This window comes from Emiliania huxleyi (assembly GCF_000372725.1).
Source record: "Emiliania huxleyi CCMP1516 unplaced genomic scaffold EMIHUscaffold_71, whole genome shotgun sequence".
In the NCBI taxonomy this organism is placed as follows: domain Eukaryota; phylum Haptophyta; order Isochrysidales; family Noelaerhabdaceae; genus Emiliania; species Emiliania huxleyi.
This window is the reverse complement of record NW_005196681.1, coordinates 10,823-37,105: the sequence shown is the minus strand read 5'-3', so window position 1 is coordinate 37,105 and position 26,283 is coordinate 10,823. Positions and strand designations below refer to the sequence as shown.

General features: G+C 67.7%; 11 protein-coding genes across 11 annotated transcripts in view; 6 read left to right on the top strand and 5 right to left on the bottom strand.

The window, feature by feature from the left end:
• The window catches only part of EMIHUDRAFT_358602 (hypothetical protein), a 1,282-nt gene extending 745 nt beyond the window's left edge, over positions 1-537 (top strand). The window contains exon 5 of the mRNA XM_005761343.1: positions 122-537. Coding sequence (XP_005761400.1) covers positions 122-242 — 121 coding nt within the window. The 3' untranslated portion in view covers positions 243-537. The remainder of the gene's footprint in view (positions 1-121) is intronic.
• A 431-nt stretch (positions 538-968) lies between these two features.
• On the bottom strand, positions 969-1,694 carry EMIHUDRAFT_47636 (hypothetical protein; the record flags this gene model as incomplete). Its single annotated transcript, XM_005761342.1, has 4 exons — positions 969-1,049; positions 1,199-1,261; positions 1,339-1,420; positions 1,483-1,694. Coding segments are annotated over 4 exons (438 nt in total), but the record flags the coding sequence as incomplete, so codon positions are not given.
• A 2,943-nt stretch (positions 1,695-4,637) lies between these two features.
• On the bottom strand, positions 4,638-7,030 carry EMIHUDRAFT_216767 (hypothetical protein; the record flags this gene model as incomplete). Its single annotated transcript, XM_005761341.1, has 7 exons — positions 4,638-4,669; positions 4,787-5,053; positions 5,091-5,163; positions 5,546-5,674; positions 5,957-6,097; positions 6,318-6,367; positions 6,538-7,030. The coding sequence occupies 7 exons, from the start codon at positions 7,028-7,030 to the stop codon at positions 4,638-4,640; spliced, it is 1,185 nt and encodes a 394-aa protein (XP_005761398.1).
• Positions 7,031-7,321: 291 nt separating this feature from the next.
• EMIHUDRAFT_68044 (hypothetical protein) lies at positions 7,322-7,555 on the top strand (the record flags this gene model as incomplete). Its single annotated transcript, XM_005761340.1, has 1 exon — positions 7,322-7,555. A coding segment is annotated over one exon (234 nt), but the record flags the coding sequence as incomplete, so codon positions are not given.
• A 1,203-nt stretch (positions 7,556-8,758) lies between these two features.
• Positions 8,759-10,158, bottom strand: EMIHUDRAFT_216764 (hypothetical protein; the record flags this gene model as incomplete). Its single annotated transcript, XM_005761339.1, has 2 exons — positions 8,759-8,813; positions 8,897-10,158. 2 exons carry the CDS (start codon positions 10,156-10,158, stop codon positions 8,759-8,761), a joined length of 1,317 nt encoding a protein of 438 aa, XP_005761396.1.
• A 362-nt stretch (positions 10,159-10,520) lies between these two features.
• Positions 10,521-11,273, top strand: EMIHUDRAFT_428176 (hypothetical protein). The gene is made up of 3 exons (XM_005761338.1): positions 10,521-10,564; positions 10,666-10,787; positions 10,924-11,273. The coding sequence occupies exons 1-3, from the start codon at positions 10,526-10,528 to the stop codon at positions 11,072-11,074; spliced, it is 312 nt and encodes a 103-aa protein (XP_005761395.1). The 5' UTR covers positions 10,521-10,525; the 3' UTR covers positions 11,075-11,273.
• A 163-nt stretch (positions 11,274-11,436) lies between these two features.
• On the bottom strand, positions 11,437-12,357 carry EMIHUDRAFT_358600 (hypothetical protein). Its single transcript, XM_005761337.1, has 4 exons — positions 12,254-12,357; positions 11,968-12,188; positions 11,649-11,697; positions 11,437-11,577 (listed from the first exon to the last, which is right to left on the bottom strand). Exons 2-4 carry the CDS (start codon positions 12,094-12,096, stop codon positions 11,453-11,455), a joined length of 303 nt encoding a protein of 100 aa, XP_005761394.1. The 5' UTR covers positions 12,097-12,188; positions 12,254-12,357; the 3' UTR covers positions 11,437-11,452.
• Positions 12,358-12,866: 509 nt separating this feature from the next.
• On the top strand, positions 12,867-14,394 carry EMIHUDRAFT_216761 (hypothetical protein; the record flags this gene model as incomplete). Its single annotated transcript, XM_005761336.1, has 3 exons — positions 12,867-13,415; positions 13,492-13,782; positions 13,855-14,394. The coding sequence occupies 3 exons, from the start codon at positions 12,867-12,869 to the stop codon at positions 14,392-14,394; spliced, it is 1,380 nt and encodes a 459-aa protein (XP_005761393.1).
• A 190-nt stretch (positions 14,395-14,584) lies between these two features.
• Positions 14,585-17,853, top strand: EMIHUDRAFT_452918 (hypothetical protein). The gene is made up of 12 exons (XM_005761335.1): positions 14,585-15,089; positions 15,160-15,237; positions 15,314-15,428; positions 15,507-15,597; positions 15,684-15,839; positions 15,920-15,976; positions 16,050-16,248; positions 16,325-16,633; positions 16,821-16,996; positions 17,065-17,298; positions 17,396-17,467; positions 17,541-17,853. Exons 1-12 carry the CDS (start codon positions 14,669-14,671, stop codon positions 17,727-17,729), a joined length of 2,097 nt encoding a protein of 698 aa, XP_005761392.1. The 5' UTR covers positions 14,585-14,668; the 3' UTR covers positions 17,730-17,853.
• Positions 17,854-23,651: 5,798 nt separating this feature from the next.
• EMIHUDRAFT_438145 (hypothetical protein) lies at positions 23,652-25,258 on the top strand (the record flags this gene model as incomplete). Its single annotated transcript, XM_005761334.1, has 4 exons — positions 23,652-24,373; positions 24,448-24,506; positions 24,576-24,666; positions 24,780-25,258. Coding segments are annotated over 4 exons (1,082 nt in total), but the record flags the coding sequence as incomplete, so codon positions are not given.
• A 729-nt stretch (positions 25,259-25,987) lies between these two features.
• Positions 25,988-26,283, bottom strand: part of EMIHUDRAFT_105697 (hypothetical protein) — a gene marked incomplete at both ends in the record, with an annotated part of 5,345 nt that continues 5,049 nt past the window's right edge. Inside the window, one exon of the mRNA XM_005761333.1 lies at positions 25,988-26,086. Within this exon, the coding sequence (XP_005761390.1) occupies positions 25,988-26,086 (99 nt within the window). The remainder of the gene's footprint in view (positions 26,087-26,283) is intronic.

The window sequence follows — 26,283 nt, the reverse complement described above, 5'->3', positions numbered from 1 at the left end:
CCCCCTCCCCCCCCCCCCCGTTCCGGGAGCCCCTTCCCTGCACCCACTTGAAAACCCCGGAGCCCGAGCAGAGGACCCCAACCTGGGTGTAGAAGTGCCCCCCCCCCCCCCCGCGCCACAGGCACGTGTTCCACCTCGACTGCATCTCTCGCTGGCTCAAGACGCGCTCCGTCTGCCCGCTCTGCAACCGAGAGTGGGAGTTTGCAAAGATCGAGAAGATCGCAATGTACAACACCGAGTAGCGGCGCCCTCTCCGCCGTCCTCTGCCTGATCCCGCCGCTGTCTGTCGCCGCTCGAGGGCCCTTCGCTCCCAGGGGGGACGGGGAATGCGCCGACGGCTGATGCCTGTTCTGCGCCGGCACCGCACCGCACCGCACCGCCCCCCCTTCCCCTTCCGCGCACCCAAAGTACGTTGTGTCCGACACATCCATTCTACATTCATTCGCCGAGTTTTCGTCGCAGTGCGCGACGTCTCTTCACTCAGAGGGTCAAAATATATATACGGCAAGAGGACCCCCGCTTCTGGGCCCAGGCGATAAAGTACGAGCGCGGCCACCGCGCCCCCCCCTTGGTCCTCCCTTCCGCCTCACACTGGTCTCCGACTCCCCTCACCCCTGCCGTCACTCCGTCGCTGCCGCCTCGTCGGCCGGGGCCTTGATGGCGAGCGTCTCCTCGACCTGTTCACAGGCGCGCGTGTGAAGAGGCGCTGTTCACAGCAGCGCGTCGGAGGCGGGCGTCTCGCCCAGTTCTTGTTTGTGTAGACGCACCTGCGGACGGGAGAGGGAGGGGAGGGGGGGGGGGGGCTTGCGAGGAGAGTGAGGGGGGGGTCCAGGGCAGGGAGGGAGGGAGGGCAGGGAGGGGAGGGAGGGGGAGGGAGGGGGAGGGAGGGGGAGGGAGGAGGAGGGAGGAGGAGGGAGGAGGAGGGAGGGAGGGAGGGGGAGGGAGGGGGAGGGAGGGGGCAGAGTGCTGCACATGTCGGATGCGATCCCCATCGCCTTTCTGCCGATGGCGCAGGCGTCGAGTCCGTCGACGTCGATCAGCGCACGCGCCTGCGGAGGAGCGGGGCGAGGGGGGCGAGGTCGGGGGTCGGGCGAGAGGCTCGGCGCGTGTCGAGGGAGCGAGGAGGGAGCGGAGAGGGCAGCCGGGGCAGGGAGGGAGTGGGAGGGGCGGTGCTAGCAGAGGCGGTGGCCCGCCGCACCGCCGCCGTCGCAAAGGCGCCGCCTGACCCGATGCCGATGATCCCGTCCTGCGACTCAAGCACCTGCGCACGCCCGTCGCGGGACGCTTCCAGGAAGGCTCGGGGCGGCGGCTGTGACTGCACTGCGGGCGGCGGCGCACGTCTCCAGTCCCGGTGAGCTGGACGTTGGTACCCGCCTCGTCCACCACGATCATCACCGCCTCGAGCCGCCGCAAGTACCTGCTCGCGCCGGCCGGCGTGAGGCGAGCGACGCGAGGGCCGCACCCGCTGCCCTCGCGGCTCACTTGTCCATCCTCCACGCCTTTGCCATCTCGACGCAGGCGCGCATCGTCTCGGGGTGCTCGGAGAGCTTCATCTCGAGGCGCTCAAACAGCGTCATCGCGTCGGCCGTCGCACCCGCGAAGCCCGCCATCACGCCGTCCTTCAGCTTGCGCACCTTTCTCGCATTCGGCTTGATGATCTGCGAGCCGAGCGAGACCTGGCCGTCGCCGATGATGAAGAGGCTGTCGCCCTTGCGCACCGACAGGATCGTCGTCGCGTGCACCTCGGCCTGCAGCGGCGCGTGGGGTGCAAGGGTCGGCGCCAGCGGTGAGCGCGGGCAGGAGCGACGCACGCAGAGCGGCGCCTCGTGCCAGCCGCCGAGGTGATGCCGGCCGCCGCCGCCGTGTCCACGCCGACCGGGGCCGCGCGAATACAGTGCGCTGGCAGTGCGCAGCACATGTGTCGGAGCTCCAGGCAGGCCCGCTCGTCGGCAGGCAGACAGCATGACGGCCTACGCTGCGCACGAGTACGCCGCGGTTGGAGGAAGTGTCTTTTCACGAAACAAAAAAAACCGGGTGCGCTCCCGCTACACGGCCGCCCTCTCTCACCTTCCTGACCCCGCGTTGCGCCTCCTTCAGAACCAAGTGAGCGTGGCCGTCATGCTGACCGGCGTCGCCGTGTGAGTGTGACACACACACACACTCACGGCGTCGCCCTCGTCGTACGTCGAGATGGGCTACGTACGACAAGGAGCTGCGGGTGCGAGCCTCCCCCCCTCCCCTTCCCCATCTGGGCCCGTCCTGATCCCCAGTTCCCGTCGGCGTAGGACGCGCTCCAGGCCGGCATGTACGAGATGGCCGACGCGCAGGGGTGCATCAACACGTACCTGCCGCAGCATGTGACCGCGCGGAACCGGATTCTCGACTTTCAGGGTGAGACGTGGAAGGACAAGCGCGACACGGAGCGGCCCAACAAGAACTATGCGCGCGCTCCGGGCTGGTCGAAAAATTCGTCTTGCCAGGGAGGGATGGGAATAGAGTAGGCAGTAGCCAGGCGGGGCTAGAGAAAATTCTTTTCATCGCTTTGCTGAAAGATCAGGCGCCTGAATGGCGACAGTGAGCGTCTCCTACTTATGGATTGCGCTCGAGGTACGAGGAGCGCAAGAGCGCGCCGCAGGCGAAGCGTTTATGCATATGCTGCCGGCAGGCGTGTCGCGTGAGGCCGACGGCGACATCCGAGGAGGCGAGTTTTTCTTCTTTGCCCCGCCAACGTGTTCTCCGGGTGTGCGCTGCATCCCGTCCCGCCCCCCCCCCCCCCCGCGCGCTCCCGCCCGTGCCCCGTTGGTGAGTACGAGTAATGCCGAATCCCATTGCGCGGCACCGCACATCCTCCACAGTCTCTCCCTCCAACATCCCATACACGTCTGACCGCCCCTCGCGCCCTCCATCAGGCGCGCAGGGTGCAAGCTGTGATAGGAGAGGGCCAAGGTGCCGTCGCATTCCCCCGTGCGCCCCGCCTGCGCCCCTGCACGTCGGCGGCTTGCCTTCCCTCATGACGCCTCGTCTCCACGGGTTCATCCACACGCCATGCGACCTGACTGCTGCCACAATGTGCGACCTGTGCTGGCCCACTTGCGACTTGGCGGCCTTCCAGGTCAGTGGTGAGGCGCAGTTCAGAGCTGTCGATGGCGCGATGCCGCACTGGTCCCACATTGCTCATTGGTGACACCAGACACACACCAAGTTTGCCGGTCCAAGTCCAAGAGAGAGGCACTGGCGCTGGCCTGAGAAGGTGCATGGTCCCTCTTGACTGCCCATCATGCGCGCGAGAGGCTGTGTAGGCCATAGCCTCGAGAGTGTGCCATCAGCCCAAGGAGTGCGGGTCAGGAGGCCTAAAACGGCGGCAGAACGGCGGGAGGGGTAGGGGTGCCGCTGTAGGGGTGTGGGAGGGGTCGGGAGGGCGGGAGTGTGGACCGTGACCTAAAGCCCTCCACCGATAGAGGTGTCAGGCAGCAGGGCCCAGGAGGGCACTCGGAGGGGTGGGGGCTGGGAGGGCTGGCCAAAAGCGAGGCGTAGGAGGGCTCGTGAGGGCTTGGGAGGGGTGGAGAGCTCGGAGGGGTCGGAGGGGTCGGAGGGCAGAGAGGCACGAGGGTGGCGCTGGTAGGCTCGTGAGGGCTCGGGAGGGCTCACAAGGGATGGAGTGCCCGGAGGGCTCGGAGGGGCGAGCCGCCGAGCCGGCTCGGGGGGCTGCTCCAGTAGGGCTCGGAGGGGTCTGGAGGGCTCGGAAGCTCGAGCCCTCCGAGCCCTTCAAGCCCTCCTATGGAGTGCTCGGAGGGGTCGGAGGCGAGCTGCCGAGCCGGGCTCGGAGGGCTCGGAGGGCTCGGAGGGCTCAAAGGATCGACCCCTCCGAGCCCTAATGGGGCCCTCCAGCCCTCCAGCCCTCCGAGCCCTCCGAGCCCTCCTGGGGGGCAGTCACATAAGCCGCGACTTCGTTTTTTTATCTTTTTGCGAACCCCTCCCGGAGGGGCCCCCGGATGTGGGGGCCTGGGGGGGGGGGATCGGCAGGCTGTCAGAGCACAGAGGACACCCCGGAAGTGCAATGGTTCTCTCTCCACACTCCCGTCCAACAACTAGAAAAAAAATTAAATATTCTTAGCTTCGCCCTTGCCTCCGAGACTAGGGACAGAACCCACCCGTACACAGGAGAGATGGGACTGCCCCTCGCCCTCGCTTGCCCTGACTGCACAGGATAGCGTGCCCCGATGACGGCGACACTTAGCGAGGGTCACTGCGCAAGGAGGTTCGGTTTTGCCTTTCTCTGTGCTCTCGAGGGAATGTTCTCTCGACGCCCATGGCCTTCTGAGGTTTCGTACTAATGACGTCCTTCTTGGCACTTCGGGCGTCGGTGTGTGCATGTCTGTGGTGTCTAATTCCCCCGGTATTTTTATTTTTTTTTATTATTTTTATGCTATATATAGGTCGCCCGCCGGCGCCTCCTATCATCTCCTCTGCCTCTTCGGCCGGCCGCCAGCTCGATGGTCGAGTGGCTTCCGGATCGAATCGGCAGGGTGACCCTTATAATTTTTTTTCACCTAAGCGGGCCCAATTTTGCTCTACGTGCCTCCTACGATTCGATCCAGCGTTCTCAGGCAGTCGCCTGGTGCGTTGTTTCGTTTTCGTCACGGGAGCCGTCCAACAACTAGAATGAAACCTTTTTGCGAGGCCGAGTGAATAAATAACTAAGTCACATCGAAACGGGAGGGTTAATGTTGCTGCTGCTGCTGCTGCTGCTGCTGCTGCTGCTGCTGCTGCTGCTGCTGCAACGCACCGCCGGCAGACTCGACCGCTGACTCGTCCACTCGCTCCCCCTCGATTCGCACCACCCGCAGCAGCGGCGAGGAGCTGCGCGAATCGATGCGGGCGGGCGGCAATTCTCTCAGTGCGAGCGCGAGCCCGAGAGCGCCGCACGCCGCGGTGGCGAGGTTCTGCACGAGGGGGGGCAGACGCCAGCTCGGCACGAGCAGGAAGCCCACCGACCAGCCGAGAGACTGCACCATCTTGTAGAAACCCACGGCGCGCGCGAGCTCGTCGCCGCCTGCTCGCAGCAGGAGGGTGTGAAGGACCGTGATCACAGCCGCGCAGCGCGCGCGAGCCGCCGCCGCCCGAGTGCAGCTGCCGCAGGAGCCAGTACGCGTACGCCTGGACCTGCGAAGAGTCGGGGAGGCGAATGATGAAAATTAAAATGAGAAGGTGGTGGTGAGGATGCCGATGCGCCTGCGAGTCGGAGAGGCCCCACAGGAAGAAGGCGAGCGACGGGACCGCAACGCCTGCTCGAGCGTCGAGGAGTGAGGAGGCGGTCTGCTGAGGCGGTGAGCGGCGCCGTCGCGACGCCTTCTTCCCCGAGCTGGAGGCGAGGGGTGGAGCAAGTTGGCCAGTGCGCGCGCGCCGCAGGCACCTGCGAGGGGGGGGGGGGGGGGGGAGGGGGGGGGGGGGAGGACGTCGCAGCGCGCGACGCGGCCCACGCGGCGAGAGGGCGGGAAGTGAGCCGTGGCCGGGCTGCGGGACAGAATGTCGCCGCGGGGCGCACCTCGACGGAGAGGGCGAGCGCGTAGGCGGCGGAGGTGGCGAGGCCGAAGGCGGCCAGCTGGCGCAGCGCCCCGGCCCTCGGCGTGGAGGCGGTGTCGAGCGTCCATCCGGCGAGCGCGGCGCCGAGCACCTAATTAGTTCATGAGTTCATTGGTGAGCCGGCGGGTGCGTCGCCGAGCACCTCGGGCAAACCGCAAAGAGAGCTCGAAGCCGATCTCCGCGCGTCTCGGCTGCGTCTCGGCTGCGTCTCGGCTCTGTCTCGGCTCTGTCTCGGCTCTGTCTCGCCTCGGCGAGGTAGAAGGAGGCGAGCTCGAGGCCGAGCGCCCTGCTGTCGAAGAAGCGGTCGCCAAAGGTGTTGAGCTGGTACCTGCAGAGAGAGCTGCGCGTGGTGCGGAAAGAGACGTGGGTCAACGTCGCCGGCGGCGTGGAGCTGGCACGGCTGGTTGAAGCCCGTGTACCAAAAGAGGGGGAAGAGGACCGCCATGCGCCGCGTGCCAAACAAGCGCAGCGTCGCCTTCGCCTCGCCCTCCCACGTGCTGCCGCCCCTCGCCGCCTACAGCCGTGTCGATGACACGTCCACGACATGTCCGAGACACGGTCCTCGTGCCGCTCCTCGCAACGGCCGGCGGCAGCAGCGGCAGCGGCGTGGCGGCATCCTCCGTTGCCGGCGCCGCGGCCGCGACGCGCTGCTCGGCGGAGGCTGAGGCTGAGGCGGCTGGGCGCGCGATGGTGTGCGGTGGCGCGAGCAACGCAGTCGCTGCGCCGCCGAGGACGATGCAGCCGAGGAAGATGAGATAGAGGGAGACGGGGGCCTGGCCCAGGGCTGGAGGTGTAAGGAGACCGCCGTGCACGAGGCGTTGCAGAGAGAGAGAGAGAGAGAGAGAGAGAGAGAGAGAGAGAGAGAGAGAGAGAGAGAGAGAGAGAGAGAGAGAGGTGGAGAGGCGGAGAGGCGGAGAGGCGGAGAGGCGGAGAGGCGGAGAGGGCCACACACACTCGCCTCCTCCGAGTGGTGGGAAAAGTAGAAGAACGTGAGCAGGCCGCCAACCACACTCGAGCAGTTGAACAGGGCCCAGAAGATGGCAAAGAGGCGCCCCTGGTCCGTCCCGTCCGAGTACTCGAGCATCAGCCGTCCCTGCGCTGTCCACAGCAGCGCCGCGCCAACGCCCAGCACGCCGCCGCCCAGAACGACCACTCCGCGGCACCACGGCGCGCCGACGATCGCGAGGAGGAGCGAGGCGGCGACGAGCGCCGCGTAGCCGAGCGCGCCGAGGAAGAGGGTGAGCCGCGGACCGAGCGTGTTTGTGACTGCGGGTGCGACGAAGCAGGCGAGCGTGAAGGTTGCGTAGAGCGTCGACTCCATCTCGGACGCGAGCGCCTCGCCATACAGCTGCGAGGCGAATCCCTGAATGGTGCTGTAAGCTGTGAATATGAAGAGGAAGATGACTCCGAGGATCGAGATCTGGCAGGACGCAGATCGGAGCCGCATCTTTCTCGTCCTGCCCCCGGGGATGCAGGGTGTAGGCTGCACCGGTGGTGCGAGGGTTGCTGTCTGGCAGAGCCCCAGCCGCTCTCGGCCTAAGCGCGCACCAAATAAAAAAATTCTTTTTTCGCCCTCCCCGAGCGTTTCGAGGATGGCCGCGATCGCAAACGCCGCAGTCAGCTCCCTGACGGTCCGAACCCCGCCTCCCGAGGGCACTGCGGCGTCACGCTACGGCGGGTGTTCTCGCGCCGCGCTCTGACGGGCTCCCTCCCGCCACCTGCCCCGCCGCAGTCGCCCGATGCCAAAAAGGAGGAGTTCAGGAAGTACCTCGAGCGGTCCGGCGTGATCGATGCGCTGACCAAGGTGCTGGTCGGGCTGTACGAGGAGCCCGAGAAGCCCTCCAACGCGATCGAGTGCGCCACGGCTTATTCCACACGAAGAACCTCTACTTGCAGAGCCCCACCCGGTCTTCTGATAAACGCAGTATGGAAGATACAAAGAGACGGAGGAGCAACGAGCGCCCTGGCGTGAGCCGAAGACACTCCCCTCTCCGTAGACACTGATCACACACGGGTGGGACAGGGTGGGTCACAACAACGAGGCACGAGAGCGTGCACGACAGAGCGACGGCGCAGCGTACCGCCGTCCAGCTAAAAAGCGGCGGCCGACGGTTGCTGCGCAAAGTGATCAGTTCTAAAATAGGTGCCGGGGCCCAACGGATAGATGAATCCGGGGCACCCTCCGCTCGAATCCCTGGCCGGGGGTTCGAGGTGGCCCCCACCCTGGGGCCTCCCATCAAAGGGACTGCGGCAGAAGACGCCCAATCTTGCACAAGTGCAAGAACCATACGTCTTCTGATAAACGCAGTATGGAAGATACAAAGAGACGGAGGAGCAACGAGCGCCCTGGCGTGAGCCGAAGACACTCCCAACTGCGCTCCGTCACCGGTGTCGCGGTCTCCCCCACTGAGGGCGATCTGCGGGGGGGAGTCGCGCCGCCGGCATGTATCTGTGCAACTGTGTTTTGCCTTGTCCCGTTTGATGGAGCAAAGTCACGGGCCGCCCGCGCTTGAAGGCGGTCGCGCCAGGCGCGGGCGGCACTAGTTGCCGGCGATCCGCTTGGGCAGCGCCCACGCTTGCCTCTGGCTGCGTCTCCATAGGTCGCGCGGCCCGAATGCTCGAATTGAACGTCTCGCAAGCTGGCGTCGCTCGCGTAGCTGTGGCAGGGCGATCCTCCCTCCGGATGAGGGAGATCTCTAGCCTCCTAACGAGGTTGCCCTCCGGCTGGCTGTTGCCGACAGCAGTTAACACCTCCGCAGTTGCGTCGGTCGCGCCACAGGTAGAGACGTTGAGCTCGACAAAGTCTTGGTAGTTGTTTCGGGCCATCAGTCCGACAGGAGAGGGCCAGCGGTCGCCTCCTCGAGCTGCCCATGCCTTCGCCGGTTTGGAGTATCGTCGCCGCCACCACCATGTGCGCCCAGGAAAAGGAGGGCTCCCCACTGAGGGCGGTCTGCGGGGGGAGCCGAGTCGCCCGGAACGACCTCCTGATGGGATCGCCCCTCCTCGCTGAGGGCGATCTGCGGGAGGAAGGGCCCCACCTCTCCCCACTGAGGGCGGTCTGCGGGGGAAGAGGTCCTGGATCGAACAAACCTTGCCTCCGCTCAGGACGGCTGACAAGGACGGCGACCACCGCATGGAGGTGTCCATTGATCCACTCGGGGGCTGGTCCCAAGGGTCACAGCTCAGGCCGAGCGGCCGCCGGTGCGACGACGAAGTCCTCCCGCCACGGGCTCCGGCGGGGCCCTCGCCGCTCCCCACTGAGGGCGATCTGCGGGGGGAGAGGCCGGCGAGGCGCTCGAGGTGGATGCCGTACAGGTTGCCCGGGTTTGGCGCGGAGCCAGGCCGCGATGGCGTGCCCGAGCTGGATGCCGTACAGGTTGCGGAGCCGGCCGTGGTGGCGCGCCCGAGCGTCTGTTGAGAACAGGCGATGTAGGTTAGCAGCAAGTGGTTGAGTTTAGTTAGGTTGAATTTCGTGCGGGCAGGGCTGGGCAAGCGCTGTACTAGTCCGTCGGCGTCGACGGCGCCGCCGCGCCGGCTCGCTAGGTCCATAGGGCGCCGATCCGTCGGAAAGTAGAGCGAGACGAGCTGCCGGTAGGCTTCATAAACGACCGACGGGGGCGTTGGCCGAGGCAGCGCACGGAGCAGGGAGTCGAGCGTCGGCGCCTTGGCTGCGATAGCGCGCGGGCAACGCTGCTCGGCCACTCGGTCGCGCGCCACGGCGGTCCCGCCCACGTACTCGGCGCGAGTCTCAACCTCCGCAGAGTAGTTCTGAAAGGAGTTGGTCCTCAGGCAGGCCGGGAAACTCGAGCGGGTAGTCTTCAGCATGCTGATCACATGCCGAGAGAGCAGGGCGGGATGCCCATCGCTCGCTCGCGGAGTGATGTGACCAGCGGCGGCGGCGAGCGATGCAGCCCCCACGACGGCGCTCCCCATGGGATCGACGCGCGCCGCCGCCGTGAAGACGGGCCCCAAGCAGCGGGTCATGTCAGACAGGGCTGCGAACGGGACGTCGGCCGTAGGGTCGCAAAGAGCCCCGACCGTCGCGTACTGCAAGAAGTCGACGGCCTTCGCTTCTGCAGATGGCGCTGGTCCCAAAGGCACGATAGCCTCAGAGTACCCCAAATCGCCCCACTGCAGATAGAGCTCGGGCACCGGGATTTGGCGGGAGTGCAGAGCCTGGATGCACACCGTACGGAACGCATCCTCATCCACGTGCACCGTGCTGAAAACGCCGAGGTCGGACAAGGCACCGAGGATGCGGCGCCAAGCCGCGGCCAATACGGCCAGCCGCAAGACGCTGAGCCTGTCAAAGTGGGTGGCCACAGCGGGCTCGGGCTCACTGAAGGCGAGCAGCGCACTGATGGCGACCCACTGCGGAATCTGGACCCACGACGGTTGCATCCCCGGAGGAGGAGGGGGCAGCTGGAGGAGGGCCGGATTGCCCACCACAGACCACGGAATGAAGCGCAGGGTAGAGCCTACCACTGTTGAGTCGACGGGTATCACCAGTGGCTTTGCGGGATCGGGGTGCTGCTCGGCCGGAATGCTGAGCTCGGCGGCAGTGAGGTCTGGCATCGCGGCGCCGGTCGTCTCGTCGAGGGCTACCTCTCGACTCTACTCCCGTGTCACAACAACGAGGCACGAGAGCGTGCACGACAGAGCGACGGCGCAGCGTACCGCCGTCCAGCTAAAAAGCGGCGGCCGACGGTTGCTGCGCAAAGTGATCAGTTCTAAAATAGGTGCCGGGGCCCAACGGATAGATGAATCCGGGGCACCCTCCGCTCGAATCCCTGGCCGGGGGTTCGAGGTGGCCCCCACCCTGGGGCCTCCCATCAAAGGGACTGCGGCAGAAGACGCCCAATCTTGCACAAGTGCAAGAACCATACCTCTTTTCCTTACCAAAGCAAAATTCTTTTTTCGCCCTCCCCCGAGCGTTTCGAGGATGGCCGCGATCGCAAACGCCGCAGTCAGCTCCCTGACGGTCCGAACCCCGCCTCCCGAGGGCACTGCGGCGTCACGCTACGGCGGATGTTCTCGCGCCGCGCTCTGACGGGCTCCCTCCCGCCACCTGCCCCGCCGCAGTCGCCCGATGCCAAAAAGGAGGAGTTCAGGAAGTACCTCGAGCGGTCCGGCGTGATCGATGCGCTGACGAAGGTGCTGGTCGGGCTGTACGAGGAGCCCGAGAAGCCCTCCAACGCGATCGAGTGCGCCACGCGCCTTTCCCGCACGCAGCGCGACGCCACACCGCCGCCACGCCCGCGCGCGCGAGAGAGAGAGAAAGAGCAAGTCTCGTCTGCAGCCGCGTGGCCGGCGAGCCGACGGGCCGGCCTCGGCACACAGGTTCATCAAAATGACGCTTGGCGCGCCGACGGGCGTCGACGTGGATCAGCTCAAGGCGGAGAACGAGACGCTACGTGCCGAGGCGGCTCGGCTACGCGAAAAGGTTGGCGCGCTCGAGGAGAAGTTGGGAGGTGCGGCGGCGGAGGAGTAGAGGGGAGGAGACTGGACCCATTGCGGCGCACGCCTCTCTGTTCTCCCTGTATGTCTATTTACTTGCTGCGGCTTGCGGCCGCCCTTTGTGTCTGTCGTGCCCGTCCGTCTTTTTGACGAGCCCTCGCTTGTCGCTCGTGAGTATGTACTTCATCATGGAACGCGGAACTCCACGCCACGCGTCGGACAACTACTGTACATTAGTACTCGCGCTACCACGCGGTATTATAGAGTGTGTGGTCCCTCTCGCCTCTCTGCGTGGGGTCACGGTCACCCCCGCTCTCCGTCCTCCAGTACCGATCTCGAGCGAGAACGGCAAAAGAGAGGCGTTTCGTTTGGGCCCGCGCCGAGCAAAAAGCCAAAGGCCCGCCCCGATTGGTCACGGGTTGAGCGTGTCTCTGTACCAGACGCGGGAGAGGGTGAGGTAGACGAGTGCCCGCTCCCCCTCGCTCTCGTTCGCCCCTCCGCGGTGCATCACCCTCGGGTCGTACAGCACGCACGAGCCTACGCGAGAGGGCTGCGAGCAGCTTCCGGGCAACCCGAGCGCGCGGGTGGTGCCATGGCACCGCTCGCGCCGGCGGGGCAGCAGGCGGCCGCACGGCTCGGCGGGCGGACCAGGTTGGCCTGTGGGCGGGGTGAGGGTTGGGCGGGTGGGCGAGGCGTCGCCGTGGTGGCCAAGTCGGCAGGGCTGCGCTGCCTCCCTGCGCAGTGTATGCGCACGGAATCCAGTCCGCACCAGGCCCGGGTGCAGTCGGGTGCGTGAGTGCGAGTGCAAGCCTGCGTTGGTGCGCGGCGCGCTGTGTGCGAGAAGGGGTGTGCGTGTGACTGCGCGGGTCGTGCCGAGTTGACGTGCGGTGCGAGGCGGAGTAGTGATTCTGCGAGTGCATCCGCCGCCTTGATGTGCGACGCGAGGTGGAACTCGGTGGGCCCGTTGGCGGGGCGGAGGTCGCACAGCGGCACAAAGACAGACAGCGAGTGCGGCGGCAGGTGCTCTCGGCACGCAAAGAGGTGCGGCGTGTCCATGTGCCACCTGTGGGCCCATCCAGCGACTCCTCAACAGTGCACCAGGCAAGCAGGCGAGGCGTGCCCATGCGCCCGCCGCTGCGCCGTCGCGCCTGCAGCAGGCAGGACGGTGAGGGAGTGCGGCATCTCGCTGCATCTCTCGCCAGCAGCTCGGCGCCAGGATGCGACACCACCAGCCCGCACTTCTCGAGGTAGTGCTTTGGGCCGAGCAGCGCCTTGGCCGCCGCGGCGATGGAGGGGTGCTGGGCAAGCTCTGCGAACGCGGCCGCCTCCGGCGAGTGCACGTGCTCCCACCGCTTCGCCCTCCGGTTCTGCCGCTTCCTCGGCTCGAGCGCCGCAACCCTCTCTCGCAGCGCCGCCACCGCCGCCGCGTCGAGCACGCGCTCAACAACGCACACGCCCTCGGCACGGACAGCGGCGGCCACCTCCGCCGTCGTGGCGACCCGGGCGATGTCCGACGGCAGCGCTGCGGCGGCTGGTCGAGGCGGCGGCCGGCGGCGGAGCAGCCGCACCGCGGATACGACGACGACGGCGGCAGTTGCTAAAAGACCGAGCGCCCGTGCCGTAACCCATGGGCTGTGACGCCACGCCATCTGGTGGGCTGGAGACCTGTCCGCCGAGCGAGGGCCGCAACAAAAGAAATCAGCACGCCCAAATTTAGACCCAGGCGCCCACCAGAGAGCATTCCCGTAGGAGCAGGGGTTTAGGTTATTTTAATCGACTCACGCTCGAAGTTTCCACGACCCACCAAGTGCTCCAGTGCTCAGAGGATGTCCACCAGCCTCTCGGCCTACGAACAGGAGCGCCTCAAGAACATCGCGGCCAACAAGGCTGCGCTCGTCGCCCTCGGCATTGAACAGGACGTCGCCTCGATTCGCACACTCAAGACGCAGGCCCGCACTGTCAAGGGCTCGGCGATCAACAAGAAGAAGAAGGCGAGCAGTGTGCCGCCGCGGACCAAGTCGCTGCGTCAGCAGAACCTCGACACGGAAGGCAAGGCGATGCCCGACAAGCCGGTCGTCGCCACGCCCGACCCCGTCGTCCGCCAGCCACGCAAGCCAAGCGTGCCGCTCGACGCGGCAAAGGTCTCGACCGGCGCGACGTCGGCGGAGGAGGCGGCCACATTCTTGGCGCGGCTTGGCGAGGGGAGCATCCGCGAGGCACCAGCGCCCGCGTCGCGCAAGACCAAGATGGACCTGAGCTCGCTGGCGGTGGCGGAGGACGACATTGCTAAGCTTGTTCCCGAGCGGATCTTCTCGCTCGCGGTGCACCCGTCGCCGACCAAGCTGCTCGTCGCTGCGGGCGACACGTGGGGCAGGGTGAACCGCTAGACGTCCTTCATGACGCTTCTTCTCGGAGCCTCCCCTGAAGATCCTCGGAGCCTCCCTCTGGTAGGTCGGGCTGTGGGACGTCCTCGCCGGCGACGAGACGCCGGTCGTCACCTTCGAGCCGCACTCGCGCCCCGTCGCGGGGATGCGCTTCGCGGCGCACCTGCCGCACCTGCTGCTCTCCTGCTCGCACGACGGCGCGGTCCGCGCGCTCGACCTCGGCGGCGGCGGCAGCTCCGCTTTTGTCGAGCTGTACCGCGCACCCGAGGACCCGGACGGCGACTATGCGATGCTGCACGCCCTCTCGCGCACCGCGGGCGAGGGTGGGGCGCTCGCCGTCTGCCGCACCGACGGCCTCGTCACGCTGCTCGACCCGCGCGCTGCGCCGGGCGGCGGCGGCACGGGCGTGCACACGCAGCGCGTGCACGAGAAGAAGGTCTTCTCGGCCGACTTTAGCGCGGCCAAGCCGCACCTCCTCGCCACGGCCTCGCTCGACCGCACCGTCTGCCTGTGGGACGTGCGCGCGTTCGGCGGCGCCGGCGGCAAAAAGGCGAAGCCGCTCGCGACGCTCGAGCACGGCCTCTCCGTCACGGCCGCGCGCTTCTCGCACTCCGGCGACCGGCTGCTCACCACGTGCAACGACGACCTGCTGCGCGTATTCGCGGGCGGCAAGGCGGACAAGGACTGGGCGCTGCAGACGGCCATCAAGCACAACAACAAGACGGGCCGCTACATCACAAGCTTCCAGGCCGAGTGGCTGCGCGGCTCCGACGAGACGGTCGTCTGCGGCTCGCTGCTGCACCCGCGCGGCATCGACGTCTTCGACGCGAGCGACGGCAGCGCGGCCGAGCGGCTCGAGCACGACAACGTCACGTCGGTCGTCTCGCTGATCGCGCAGCACCCGACGCAGCCCGTGCTGGTCGCGAGCAACTCGGGCGGAAAGTGCTTTTGCTGGCGGCCGGAGGAGTGAACGAGGCCGTCGTGGTAAAAAGGCGGGGGTGCGCGTCGTATTTCTTGCGGTGACGAAATCCTACCGTTACAGTGCACCGTATGAGCCTGGCTGTCTGCTCTTTGAGAGGGAGCACTTGGAGTTTTGTTGTAAAATTCTTTTCGCGACCTGGCATTCTTTTCCTATCTTTCGAGGGCTGTCGGCCGCGGCGCTGTGAGGCGGCGCAACGCACTGCTGCACTGCTCCGCCGCCGTCGCCGCCGCCGCCGCCGAAGCTGGCTTCCTCCTCTGGCGCCATGCCGCAGATGCGCGTCTCCAACTCTCCCAACCAGGAGTGCGCCCTCACCAACTGCGCCTTTCTCTCCGACGCGGACCACTCTCTCCTCGGACCGGGCGGCGATGTCTACGTCGAGATGGGAGGCTATGTGCTGACGGCACGGGCGGACCGCCGCGTCGAGCCCGGCTGCGTCGCCCTCAACTCGATCCACCGTGGGATGCTCAGCGTCTCGAACGGCGCGTCGATCGCCGTGGACGTCTTTTCGCCGTCAGCGGCGGAGAAGGCTGGCGCGGCGATGGTGGTGTTCGAGGTGGACTACGTGCTGCGGCAGCGCGAGAGCGGCAGGGAGATTGACGCCGGCGAGCTCTCCAAGGCCTTCCTCGCTCGCTTCGCGCTGCAGTACGTCACTGTCAATCAGCCGGTCGTCGCCGAGTGGCAGGGAGACGAGAGGGCCGGCGGAGCCGCACTCTCCGGACGCTTCTCCGAAGCGCGTCGGAGCCGTCCCCGTAGGCGACAACCTGAAGCTGACCGCCACGAGCCTCGAGGTGATCCCGCTGGGGCAGGACACCGCGAAAGGCGCGCGCAGAGGCGCCGCTCGAGCCCGCGGCCGCAGCAGCTCCTCCTCCTCCCGCCGCCGATGTTGAGGAGAGGCATGCCCTGCTAGGCATGCTCGGCCCGCAGACGCAGCTGCAGCTCCGGCCGGCGGCACAGTCGCCCATCAAGCTCACGGGCGCCGCCGTCGAGGAGGCCGCAAAGACAAACATCTTCCGCTCGGACTGGTGCCAGCCGTGGGGCGGGAGGCGGGGGTCCGAGCGGAACGGGAGGAGGCGCCTGACGAGCCCGGGCGGCGTGCGCAGGTCGTTTGAGGCGATGGGGATCGGGGGGCTCGACCAGGAGTTCTCCGACATCTTCCGCCGCGCCTTCGCCTCTCGCATCTTCCCGGTCTCGGTCATGAAGAAGCTCGGCATCTCGCACGTCAAGGGCACGGCGCTGCACGGCCCTCCCGGCACCGGCAAGGCGCCGTCTCCTCACAGCCGCGGGTGTGGACAGGCATGATGCTGCACGGCCCTCCCGGCACCGGCAAGACGCTCATCGCGCGCCAGATCGGAAAGATGCTCAACGGCAAGGAGCCCAAGGTGGTCAACGGGCCCGAGGTGCTGTCCAAGTTCGTCGGCCAGGCGGAGGAGAATGTGCGCTGCGCCACGCGGCGAGGCGGGAGGCTGCTACGCCCCCTCCCGGACCCTTCCCGGCCGTGTGTGCCCCGCGCCAGGTGCGCAAGCTCTTCGCAGAGGCGGAGGCCGAGTACGAGTCGCGGGGCGACGACTCGGTCCCGCTCCCGCTGCTCGCCACGGCTGAGGCGCGCGGAGGGCGTCTCTTCACGCGGCGCTGCCCGTGAGCAGGACCTGCACATCATCATCTTCGACGAGATCGACTCGATCTGCAAGCAGCGCGGCATGCAGAGGTCGGACGCCGGCGTCGGCGACACGGTGGTCAACCAGCTGCTCTCCAAGATCGACGGCGTGCACTCGCTCAACAACATCCTCGTGATTGGCATGACCAACCGACTCGACATGATCGACGCGGCGCTGCTGCGGCCCGGTGCACCTGCGAGCCGAGCCGGGCACACCCCGCAGCGCGAGCCCGGCTGCATCTCGGCTGCCTCTCGACTGTGTAGGCCGGCTCGAGGTGCAGGTCGAGATCTCGCTGCCGGACGAGCACGGGCGGCACCAGATCCTCTCGATACACACCGCAAAGATGCGCGAGAACAAGTACCTCTCGCCGGACGTCTCGCTCGAGGAGCTCGCCGCAGAGACGAAGAACTTCTCCGGCGCCGAGATCGAGGGGCTGGTTCGGTCGGCAACCTCGTGGGCCTTCGGGCGGGAGGTGACGGTCGAGAACGTCAAGAAGGGCGCAAAGGCGGAGAACTTGCTCGTGACGCGGCCGGACTTTGACCGCGCGCTGGCGGGGCCGCCGCCTTGCTCTCGTGGCGTGGGGACGGCGCCTCTTCACACGCCGTCGCTCTAAACAGGCGGAGCTGCAGCCCGCCTTCGGCTGCCCTGACGAGATGCTGCACGACTGCATCCCGCAAGGCACGCTCTCGTCACGCTCTCGTCGGCGGCACGCTGCTACCGCGAGACCGGCGCCACACCGACCCCCCCCCCCCCCCCCAGGCATCCTCGAGTACGGAGGGTCGCTGCCCCGCCTCAAAGAGACGATGTCGGTCCTCATCCAGCAGCTCCGCGCCTCGTCGCGAACCTCCCTCCTCTCCGTCGTGTTCGAGGGCGCCGCCGGCGCCGGCAAGACCGCCCTCGCAGCGCACATGGCGCTCACGTCGACCTTCCCCTTCGTCCGCCTCATCGCCCCCGCCACCACCCTCGGCGAGCGCGAGGCTGCAGCGGCGGCGTCCGTGGACAGCGCGTCGCCACGCCGTGTGCCCTGCGCCTAGGCGTGCACGAGGCGGCAAAGGCGGCGCAGATCAAAAGCGTCTTTGACGACGCGCACCGCTCCGAGCTCTCGGTCGTCATCCTGGACGACCTCGAGCGGCTGCTCGACTACGCGCGGATCGGGCCCCGCTTCTCGAACGTGGTGCTGCAGACGCTGCTCACCTGCATCAAGCAGCCGCCCAAGAAGAAGGGGGGCAAGCTGCTCGTGCTGGGCACGACCTCCTCCTCCGAGGCGCTCAAGTCGCCCCAGCCGCTCGACGCCGCTCCACGCGCCGCTCCTCACACCCGCCACCCGCGAGCAGGTCCTCGAGTCGCTCGAGCTGCTCGACGCGTTCAACGTCAAGCTGTCCGTAGAACCGCTCGACGCGCCGTCGGCGCCGCGCCTCCTTTGCGAGCTCCGCCCTGCCGTGAACGGCGCCCGCTCACGCCGCCGCCTGTTGAGAGCAGGTGCTGCGCGCCCTCGGCCAGCTCGGCGTCACCAACGCGGCGGAGCTGCAGCCGATCCTCGGCTCCCTCGCCACCGGCGTGCCCATCAAGAAGCTGCTGCTCGTGCTCGAGATGGCGATGACGGCCGACCGGCGGGTCGACCCGGCGAGGTTCACAGAAACGCTGCAGCACGCGGGCATCCTCGGTTGACGCACAGGACCACAGCAGAGCGCTCTTGTCCGTCACCACCCACTACAGCACCCACGGGCACGGCCGCCGCCCTTGTGCCTTGAGAGTGGGGCGGTGCGAGCCAAAAAAAGGGGAAGACTACAACAATCCATTAAAACATCAACAACCACACAATCCTCCTCTGCCATGGCTCTCGGGCTCCTAAAAGCGCGGAAGGCCCGAAACAGGCCCCCTACCACCGAGGAGCCTAAGCCAACTTGGGTTGTCAACCGAGCGCGACTCCGACACAGCGCCCACCGGTTGGCCACCCGAGTGCGCTGCATGGCCGGAAGCAGCGTCGATGAGGTCCTCGCCGCGGACTGGCCCGTCTCCGTCGCCGACTTTTGGACGCGGCAGTCGGAGGGTGGCCCGGCGCTCGCTACTCAGTTTGGGTGGTACTCGGGGCTGCGCTCCAACTACCTACCACTGCTGCAGAGCGAGCATCTGGTGCAGTGCGCCGCGTGCAAGCGGCCGGTGGTCGCGGAGCGCTTCGCCGCCCACCAGGCGCTCTGCTCGACGCTACCGCTGCGCGAACTCCTCGCGCAGGAGAGCGGCCACGGCCGGCCAAAGGCGAGGCCTTCTAACGGGGTGGAAGGGCGGACACAGCTGGGCGCATCCCCGTCGGAGGGGCTGGGGCTCGACCTGGACGCAATCTGCGGCGTGCGGCGCGGCAACAAGGGCGGCGTTTGCGAGCGCCCCCTCGGCTGCAAGTACCACACGCTCGCGCAAAAGCGCCTCGTCGTCGGCAGGAGAGAGAGAGAGAGAGAGAGAGAGAGAGAGAGAGAGAGAGAGAGAGAGAGAGAGAGAGAGAGAGAGAGAGGACAGACGCCGCCGGGGAGAGAGACGCGGCCGAGACGCTCTTCACTCGCCTCCCAGCCGACTCGAGGTCTCCTCCCCGCCACCCCGTGGCAACCCCACCACCCTCGCCCTCTCCCCCCCGCGCCCAAGGCCCGAGGGTGTCAGAGAGACCACGCGAAGCCAACCCCGCCTCTCCCCCTCTACCCTCTGTCCAGGTCTCGCCCCTTCGACGAGCTCCACCAGAACCGGAAGCGACCGCCGCCGCAGGGGGCACCGCGCCCGGCGCAGGCACACCCGCCCCTCCCTCGCCGCTCGGCTCTCTCCCCTCGGCGCGTCACGTCCACGACACGTCCACGACACGTCCACGACGCGCACCGTAGGCTCCCTCCCTGGCAGCCGGCGGCGCGGGCGGAGACGGCAACGGCGCGGGTGGCGCCGCGACGCCCGCCGCCGCCCGCTCCGGCCTCCTCACACCCCGTCCCTCTCGTGGCGCAGGCCCCGAGTCGCCCTCCCGACCGGACCCGGCCTGGGAGGCGGAGTGGGCGAGGCTGCTCGAGGCGATGCCGCCGTACCCCGAGGCGGCCGGGAGAGACCGCACGGGGCCCGAGATCGCAGCGACAGAAGACGGACATGCGCAGCGCGAGAGAGATGCACGCTTGCAGCCTGAGCCGCCCTCCCTTCCCCCGCGTGCAGGCGGTGACGACGACGAGCCGCACCCGGGCGTGGCCGGCGCCGCTCTGCGGTGGCCACCGCAGCGCCGCAAAGAGCCGCAGGCTGTGGGGTGTGCCTGTGGCGGCGATCGCAAAGGGGCCGCCGCCGGTGGTGTCGCAGCTGAGCAGGTAGCGGCAGTACACAGCCGTAGAGAGAGGGAGCAGGGAGGGCGGCCGAGAGGCCCCTTCAAGCACCCGCGTTGTCTGATATTTCCCCGGGCGCGATTCAAAAATCTTCACCACACTCCACAGAACCAACGTACGGGGCGCCAAAACGTACCACGCCTTCCGAGCACGCCGAGAGGCAGAGCGCGCCATCGGCTTACGTCCCCTCCCCCCTATACGCCCTAGTCATAGACGAGATAGAGCAGCGAGCAGCAGAGCGGCCCCCCTCGGCTCGCTGCACTCTCTCTAGTCTCCGCTACGAGTACGACCGGGGTCTGTAGCTGTCACATGAGCTGTCAACTCTCCGAGAGGGCCGAGCGTGAGAACGAAGTGTGTGGAGACAGAATCCAAGGTCACGGGCCGAGGATGACCCGCCAGCTCTCATTCCACACCCGCCCGTGCCTGTCCACGTGGCCCGGCTGGTCCCAGAAAATATCGTACCAGACGGCGCCGCGCACCTTTGGGTTCTGCCGCTTTGTGCAGCACCAGAAGGCGGCCCACGCGAGGAGAGTGCGCTCGGTCTGCTGCCGCTCGCTCGGCGGCAGCTTCTCGTACAAGTCGGGCGGCATCTCGCCGAAGAGGAGCGGTGCGGCCGGCCGCGCGGCGAGCTGTGCGCGGAGCGGCTGAAGGCTGGCCTCGTCCAGGCTGCTCGGAGGGCGAGGCAGAGTGATGGGCGTGCGCAGCTCGGCCGGCAGGCGCGGGTTCTGCAGGAAGGAGTACTCGCGCACGGCGACCAGCCGCCCGTCGCGGCCGTGATTCCGCATGAGCACCTCGAGGTCGAGGACGAGGTCGGCCGGGCAGGGCGAGATCGGGAGGGGGGTGTCCGTCCCCGGGATCGTGCCGTTGATCTCCCACCAGAGCCGGTCGAGCCCGCACGTGAGCGTGGGCAGGACGAGGACGCGGCCGAGCTTCTGCGCGAGCACCCAGGCGGAGCGCAGCTGCGACAGCTGCTCGTGCACCATCGCCATGTGGGCCTCGACGCCCATCACGCCCGACGGCCGCGCGAGGTCGAGGCGCACGCGGGGCGTGTACGCCAGCACGCCCTGCGGAGGGGAGTAGTACTCGGGCGGGTCGTCGACGAGCGTCGCCTCGCGCAGCCGGTGCATCTTGGAGGCTCCCGGGGTGGGCAGGAAGGTGGGGTGGACGGCGATCGGCTCGTGGCGGTGCCGCTGGGGCAGGCGCTGCACGAAGTACGTGTGGCCGTTGCAGAAGCGGTCGACGGGGAGGACGCCGATCGACGTGGTGCCGTTGAAGCCCGTGAAGAGGCGGCGGCTCGCCAGCGCGGGCCGCACAGTCCTGCGGGGCTTGTCTTCGAGCGCCGTCCGGATCAGCGCCTGCTCCCACTGCTCGGGAGTGTCGACGACGAGCTTGTGCCACGCCTCGAGCGCCGGCAGCGCGGAGCGGTGCCAATACAGCAGGCCGACGTTCCACGCGGCGTAGTAGACCGCGGAGACCTGCGGGTCCTCGAGCTGGCCGTCCGCCCGGGCGCTCAGGTTCGTGTTCAAAAAGTCGGAGGAGACGAGGACGGGGCCCGGGCGGACCGCCTCGTCCGAGAAGCGGAGCACGAACGGGACCGGGTCCCCGCTGAAGAGGACGTCGGCATCGGTGAAGAGTAGGTGCTCGCACCCTGCGCGCAGCAGGGCGATCATCACGTGCGAGCGCAGGCCCCCAAGCTTGGCGAAGCGCTCGTTCGGCGCGAGCCCGCCCGCCTTGGTCTTCACCCACGTCATCCGCATGTCGGCTGGCGGCACGCCCTCGCCGCCGATGGTCGGCACGCCGCGGCGGACCAGCTCGGCGCGGATCTCGGAATCGACGGCAAACACCGCAAACGACCGGTTCAGCGCGCGCACCGCAGCGACCCAACTCAGAGCCATGTGGAGAGAGTTGTGGTCGGCGATGCACGCGATGAGGGCCCCGTCCGAGTGGCGGCGGGCAGCGTCGCAGACAGCCAGCTGTCGAGCCCCTCCACGCCTTCTTCCGCGCCGGCACTGGCGGCGGCGGGAACCGCGGGGCCGGCCGCCGCGGCGCCGGAGGCATCGGCGGCCTGCTGGACCGTGGAGAGCGCCTCCATGAACTCGCCGTCGAGCATGGGCAGATCGCGGTGGGAGTAGGTCTGGTCGTACCAGCCCATCCACTGCACGAACGCGCCCGGCCGGCAGCACAGCAAGTTGCGGCGCATCGTCGTCCAGATGAAGGAGGTGAAGAGCGCCTTCGCAAAGCCGTCCACGCAGCCAGCGACGTAGAAGTCGACGACCGAGCGGGTCCACACGCCCCCGGGGTCCGCGCCGAAGAAGCAGCGCGCGTCCGCCGCCGAGCAGCTCTTGGTGAAGGAAGAGTGGCCCAGCCGGCCGATGCCGTCCGTGGTCACCTGTGGTCACCAAGAGGTCCCGCGTGGTGAAGGAGTGGCCCACGGACATCAGTCCCGCTCTTGGTGAAGGAGTGGTCACCACGCGGCCGGCGAGCGACGGGTGCGCGGCGGCGAGCGACGGCACGGCTGGCGCGTCCGACAGCACCAGCAGCCCCCACCGCTGCGCCTCGGCGCCCCGAAGCGACTCGCCGAGCCGCGCCGCGCACGAGAGCAGCGCCGTGAGCGTGCCGTCGGGCGTGTGCGCGAGCGAAAAGTTGCCCCGCCGCCCGCCGACGCGGCAGGCTGCAGCATCGGCGACGGTCGGCGCCCGCTGCTTGCCCGGAGACTCCCAGTTAAAGCACGGCCGCCCCTTTGGAGCCTCGGTCTTGCAGTTGCGCAGGAAGCCGTCGAGCTTGCTCCAGTGCTCGAGGACGTGCGGCGGGGCGTTTGTGGGCGAGCCGCTCGCTGGCAGAGCGGACGCTGCCGGGTTGGCCGGCGCTGACGCGGGCTGCTTGGTGAAGGAGGCGTCCGAGTTTCGGAAGGCCCAGTCGGAGTAGCCTGTCCGCACGTGCACCCCCACCACCACGTCATACGCGTCCAGGCGCCGCAGCACTGGCAGGAGCGCCTCCATCAGCACCGGGCGCGGCGTGAGCGCCGCGAAGGCCTCGCACTTGAGCGACATCTCGCGGCTCGAGAAGTCGGGCGCGCCCGAGGCTGGGCAGCGCTGCAGCGGCAGCATATCAGGCGCCCGGAGGTTCTCCCCCTTGTAGGTGAACTCGAGCGCCTCCTGCCGCTCGAGCACCAGCCGGATCCACGGCGCCTGCTGCGCGCGCATCCACTCGAGCAGCCCGCGCGGCTCGTCGAGCCTCACGTCGGAACCGTTGGCGAGGCGGATCGAGCTCACGCTGCATCCCGGGAGTCCCGGCGCTGGCGTCACGCACTTCCCCGAGATCGTGTAAACCTCTTCGTGTACGCCTCTCTCCTGCAGCCGCCGCCTGGTGTCCGCCTCCCGCGTGCCCCAGTGCCAGTCGACGCCGCCGTAGCCCGTGAAGTAGCTGCCCGGGTCGAGGTGGCACGTCCTGTCGCTTGGCGCGCCCGCCTTGCAGTCTTCGTCTCGGCTGATCCGGAGGAACGTGGCTCGCTCGAGGGCGAACCCGAAGCGGAGCAGGCCCAGCCAGCGGACGCCCGAGTTCCCCAGCCCCTCCCAGCGGAAGGCGGAGCCGTCCAGCACCAGCACGCGCTCGAGGTTGGCGTGCAGCGCCGCCTGCCGGGCCATCAGGCGCTGCGTGCACTGGCACTCGGCGTTGAAGGCGGCCATCTGCCGCTGGACCGTGCGCGAGGCCGCAAACTGCTGCTCGATCTCGCTGGTCGTTGGCACCGGGAGAGGAGGCGGTGGCGAGCGTACAGGAGGAGTAGCTTCCTGATGATGGCGGCCCGCACTCGGTAGAGCAGCATCCTGAGCACTCGGCAAGCGGACCTTTGCAGCAGACAGCATTTTGCCGCCACCCGTCGCACGGAAGAAGCCGACAAGCTGGGTGACGCAAGCGCCCAGAGCAAAGGCGAGGACGAGCTCGAAGGTACGCCGTCCCATGAAGGTAGATATCCTTGGCCGTGTTGGTGCTGCTCGCCGTCTCCGCCTCACTTGCCTGGGTGTACTCCTCTTGCTGTCGGCAGGCCTGGTGTACTTGGCGCGCGGGGAAGAAATTGTGGCGAAAAAGGAAAATCCTCATCGCAAACCCTGTCAGCAGTTCACCTACGGGTATGTTCGTAAGAGCTACATACACTAAAAAAAAGTTCAATCGCAAAAGAAAACCTCCGCCGCACGCAAGACGGCCGCACTCGCCTCGGCGCGACCAAAGGAGCACATGTCGGATCCCATCGTTGCGATGGGCATGCCGGTGGCGGGCCCTTCCGTAGTCGCGGCGACAGCGGTCGACGCTGTCGCCGCTGCTCCCGAGCCCGACATGGCCCGGCTGCAGCGGGACGGCTTCCCGCCTGGCTTGGCGTTTGAGATGCACAAGTCGTCGCAAGCCTTCCCGCTGCGCATCTGGGTGGTGGACAACAGTGGCTCGATGAATGCGGGCGGCGGCTCGCGCATCGTCAAGAGCGGTGGCAAGCTCGCCCGCGTCGGCGCCACCCGCTGGCAGGAGCTCGGAGACGCCGTGGTGATGGCCGCCACCGTGAGCGAGACGCTGGGCGCACGGACTGACTTTCAGCTCCTCAACCCCACGCCCGCCGGCCAGACCTTCAGCGTCTGCGCGGGCGGAGGCAGCCACCTGCCCGTCCCCGCGGGCGTGGCTTGCGACGTCCCGAGGCTCAAGCAGGTGATGGGCGACTCTCCGCGCGGCACCACGCCGCTCACCGAGGCGGTCGAGAAGATCCTGGCCAACCTCTCGCCCGCCGCGGACAAGCTGCGAGCGCACGGCCAGCAAGTGGTTGTCGTGCTGGCGACCGACGGCCTGCCCAACGACGCCAGCTCCTTCCTCGCCGCGCTGCAGCGGCTGCAGCGGCTGCCCGTCTGGATGGTGGTGCGGCTGTGCACGGACGAGGACTCCGTCGTCGACTACTGGTCGAACCTCGACCGCTCCCTCGAGGCGCCGCTCGAGGTGAGCTCGACGACTTGGGAAGGGGCGGAGCTGCTGTTGAGGAAAGGGTGACTGATCGATCGATCGGTTGACAGGTGCTCGACGACCTCAAGGGCGAGGCGGAGGAGATCGCGAAGGTGTCTCCCTGGATCACGTGCCGCCCCCCGCCGCACACGCGCGCCAGGCAGCGGGCGCGTCTCTCCACTCCCCCCGCCGTGAGCAGGTACGGCCCGCCGCTGCACGCCGCGCGCGAGTTCGGCTGCCGCAACAAGCTCTTCGACCTGCTCGACGAGACGAGGCTGCTGCCATCGCAGGCCTCTCCTCTCCTCTCCTCTCCTCTCCTCCTCTCCTCCTCTCACCTCCTCCTCTCTCCTCCTCCTCTCTCCTCCTCTCTCCTCTCCTCTCCTCTCCTCCTCTCCGCCTGCAGGCCAAGGACCTCGCCGAGCTGATCCTCGGATGCGGCCCGCTGCCCGAGCCCGAGGCGGACCCGGAGGCCTTCCTCGCCGCTCTGACTCGCGCGCAGGCCGAGGTGCCGGCTGTCTTCCACCCGATCAAGGGGTCCGCCCAGCCATGGTTCAACGTGCAGAAGTTCGGAAAGATGCTCAAGGGAGGAGGGGGGGAGTGCGTCCTCTGCTGACCCGGTGCAGCCCTCGTGTGCCTGGACGAGAGCAGACGTCGCGACGATGCAGACCCTTCCTGGGCCCCGCTGCCAGCCTTTCCGCACTCAGAGGCGGCCCCCGCTGGGTGAGGCGGCGTGGAACTTGTGGCTTCATTTTCGCATGTGGTTTGTGGTGCGCGCGAGGCGGTGTGGGCTGTGGGGCGCGGTGGGTGTCGCGAGCGAGGTCGACGGCCCGCCCGGCTCGGTCAGTCATTTTTAGTCTCCGGGCAAAAACGCCTTATACAAAGGGTGTATGTGCATCTTGCCATTCCTCTATCTATGTTTCACACACACAAGTCATTCTCAAGTTTTGCGACACATGTACGGCCTTACATGAACATGTGTGTCAAAAAAGTCAAACGAGGAGGAACGCCGCGTCACGTGTCCCTATGTCGCTCTCTAGGGGCCTGTTCGAGAGGGAGCGGGTTTTTATGCCAGAGAGCAGACGGTGCGTGCCAGTGTCCCGCGCCCTGCGTCGTTTCTCGTTTGAGCATTGAGGTTAGTCCGTGAGCGCGGGGTGTGCGCGGCGCAAGCGGAGAGTAGTACACTCAGAGATAAGTTTTTTGTTGAAATCTCTCTCTCGCTTTCATGTTTAGAGCGTATTCTCATCGCCAACTCCTGGGACCGCGGGGCGGCGCGCATCACGCACCCCCAAGCAGCACCTATACCTCTCCGCTCTCACTGCACTCTCCGCCGCAAGCGCAAGCCGCCTTGCCCACACACGTGCCCGGCCGCTGGACGGCCAGCGCTCCGCCTGGGCCGTTGCCGCCGCCGCCGCCCCTACGAAGCTACGCCCCTCCCGCCCTCCCCCGCCGCCTCCGGCGACGAGCTCCACCACCACCACCACCACCACCACCACCAATACCGCAACCAATACCCCCCGCGCCGCCGCGTCACGCCGTTCTCGGCCGCTCCTCACCGGCGGCCGGCGGGTGCAGCGCGAGAGGCGGCTCCTCGCAGCGGATGACTGTGCCTGTTCACAGCTGCAGCTGTGAAGAGGCGCTGCTCGCGGCCTCGACCTGCTCGCGGCGGCTGGCTGTGCCGCAGGCGAGGAAGAAGCCGAAGGCGCCTCCCGCCTGCAGGGCGAGGGGTGGTGGGGCGGTGAGGAGAGGTGAGGGGTGGCGGGGCGGCGAGGGGTGGAGGTTCCCCCTCTCTCTTTTTCTCCCGTGCTCTCTCCGCCTGCCCTGCTTCTCCCTTCCTCGGCCCTGCCCGCTGCCTCGCCTCTCCCGCCCTCTTTCTTTCGCTCCTCGCGGTCTCCCCCTCCCCCCGCCCC

Excerpts from the sequence above, each read along its gene's own strand:
- EMIHUDRAFT_428176 (XM_005761338.1), top strand. The coding sequence starts at position 10,526 with ATGGCCGCGATCGCAAACGCCGCAGTCAGCTCCCTGACG. Across the intron at positions 10,565-10,665 it reads CCGCAGTCAGCTCCCTGACG|TCGCCCGATGCCAAAAAGGA; the intron begins GTCCGAACCCCG and ends GCCCCGCCGCAG. Across the intron at positions 10,788-10,923 it reads AAGCCCTCCAACGCGATCGA|GTTCATCAAAATGACGCTTG; the intron begins GTGCGCCACGCG and ends CTCGGCACACAG.
- EMIHUDRAFT_358600 (XM_005761337.1), bottom strand. The coding sequence starts at position 12,096 with ATGGACACGCCGCACCTCTTTGCGTGCCGAGAGCACCTGCCGCCGCAC. Across the intron at positions 11,698-11,967 it reads ACCTCGCGTCGCACATCAAG|GCCAACCTGGTCCGCCCGCC; the intron begins GCGGCGGATGCA and ends CCCCGCCCACAG. Across the intron at positions 11,578-11,648 it reads GGCCGCCTGCTGCCCCGCCG|GCTCGTGCGTGCTGTACGAC; the intron begins GCGCGAGCGGTG and ends CCTCTCGCGTAG.
- EMIHUDRAFT_452918 (XM_005761335.1), top strand. The coding sequence starts at position 14,669 with ATGCCGCAGATGCGCGTCTCCAACTCTCCCAACCAGGAGTGCGCCCTC. Across the intron at positions 15,977-16,049 it reads AGTCGCGGGGCGACGACTCG|GACCTGCACATCATCATCTT; the intron begins GTCCCGCTCCCG and ends GCCCGTGAGCAG. Across the intron at positions 16,249-16,324 it reads CGCGGCGCTGCTGCGGCCCG|GCCGGCTCGAGGTGCAGGTC; the intron begins GTGCACCTGCGA and ends TCGACTGTGTAG.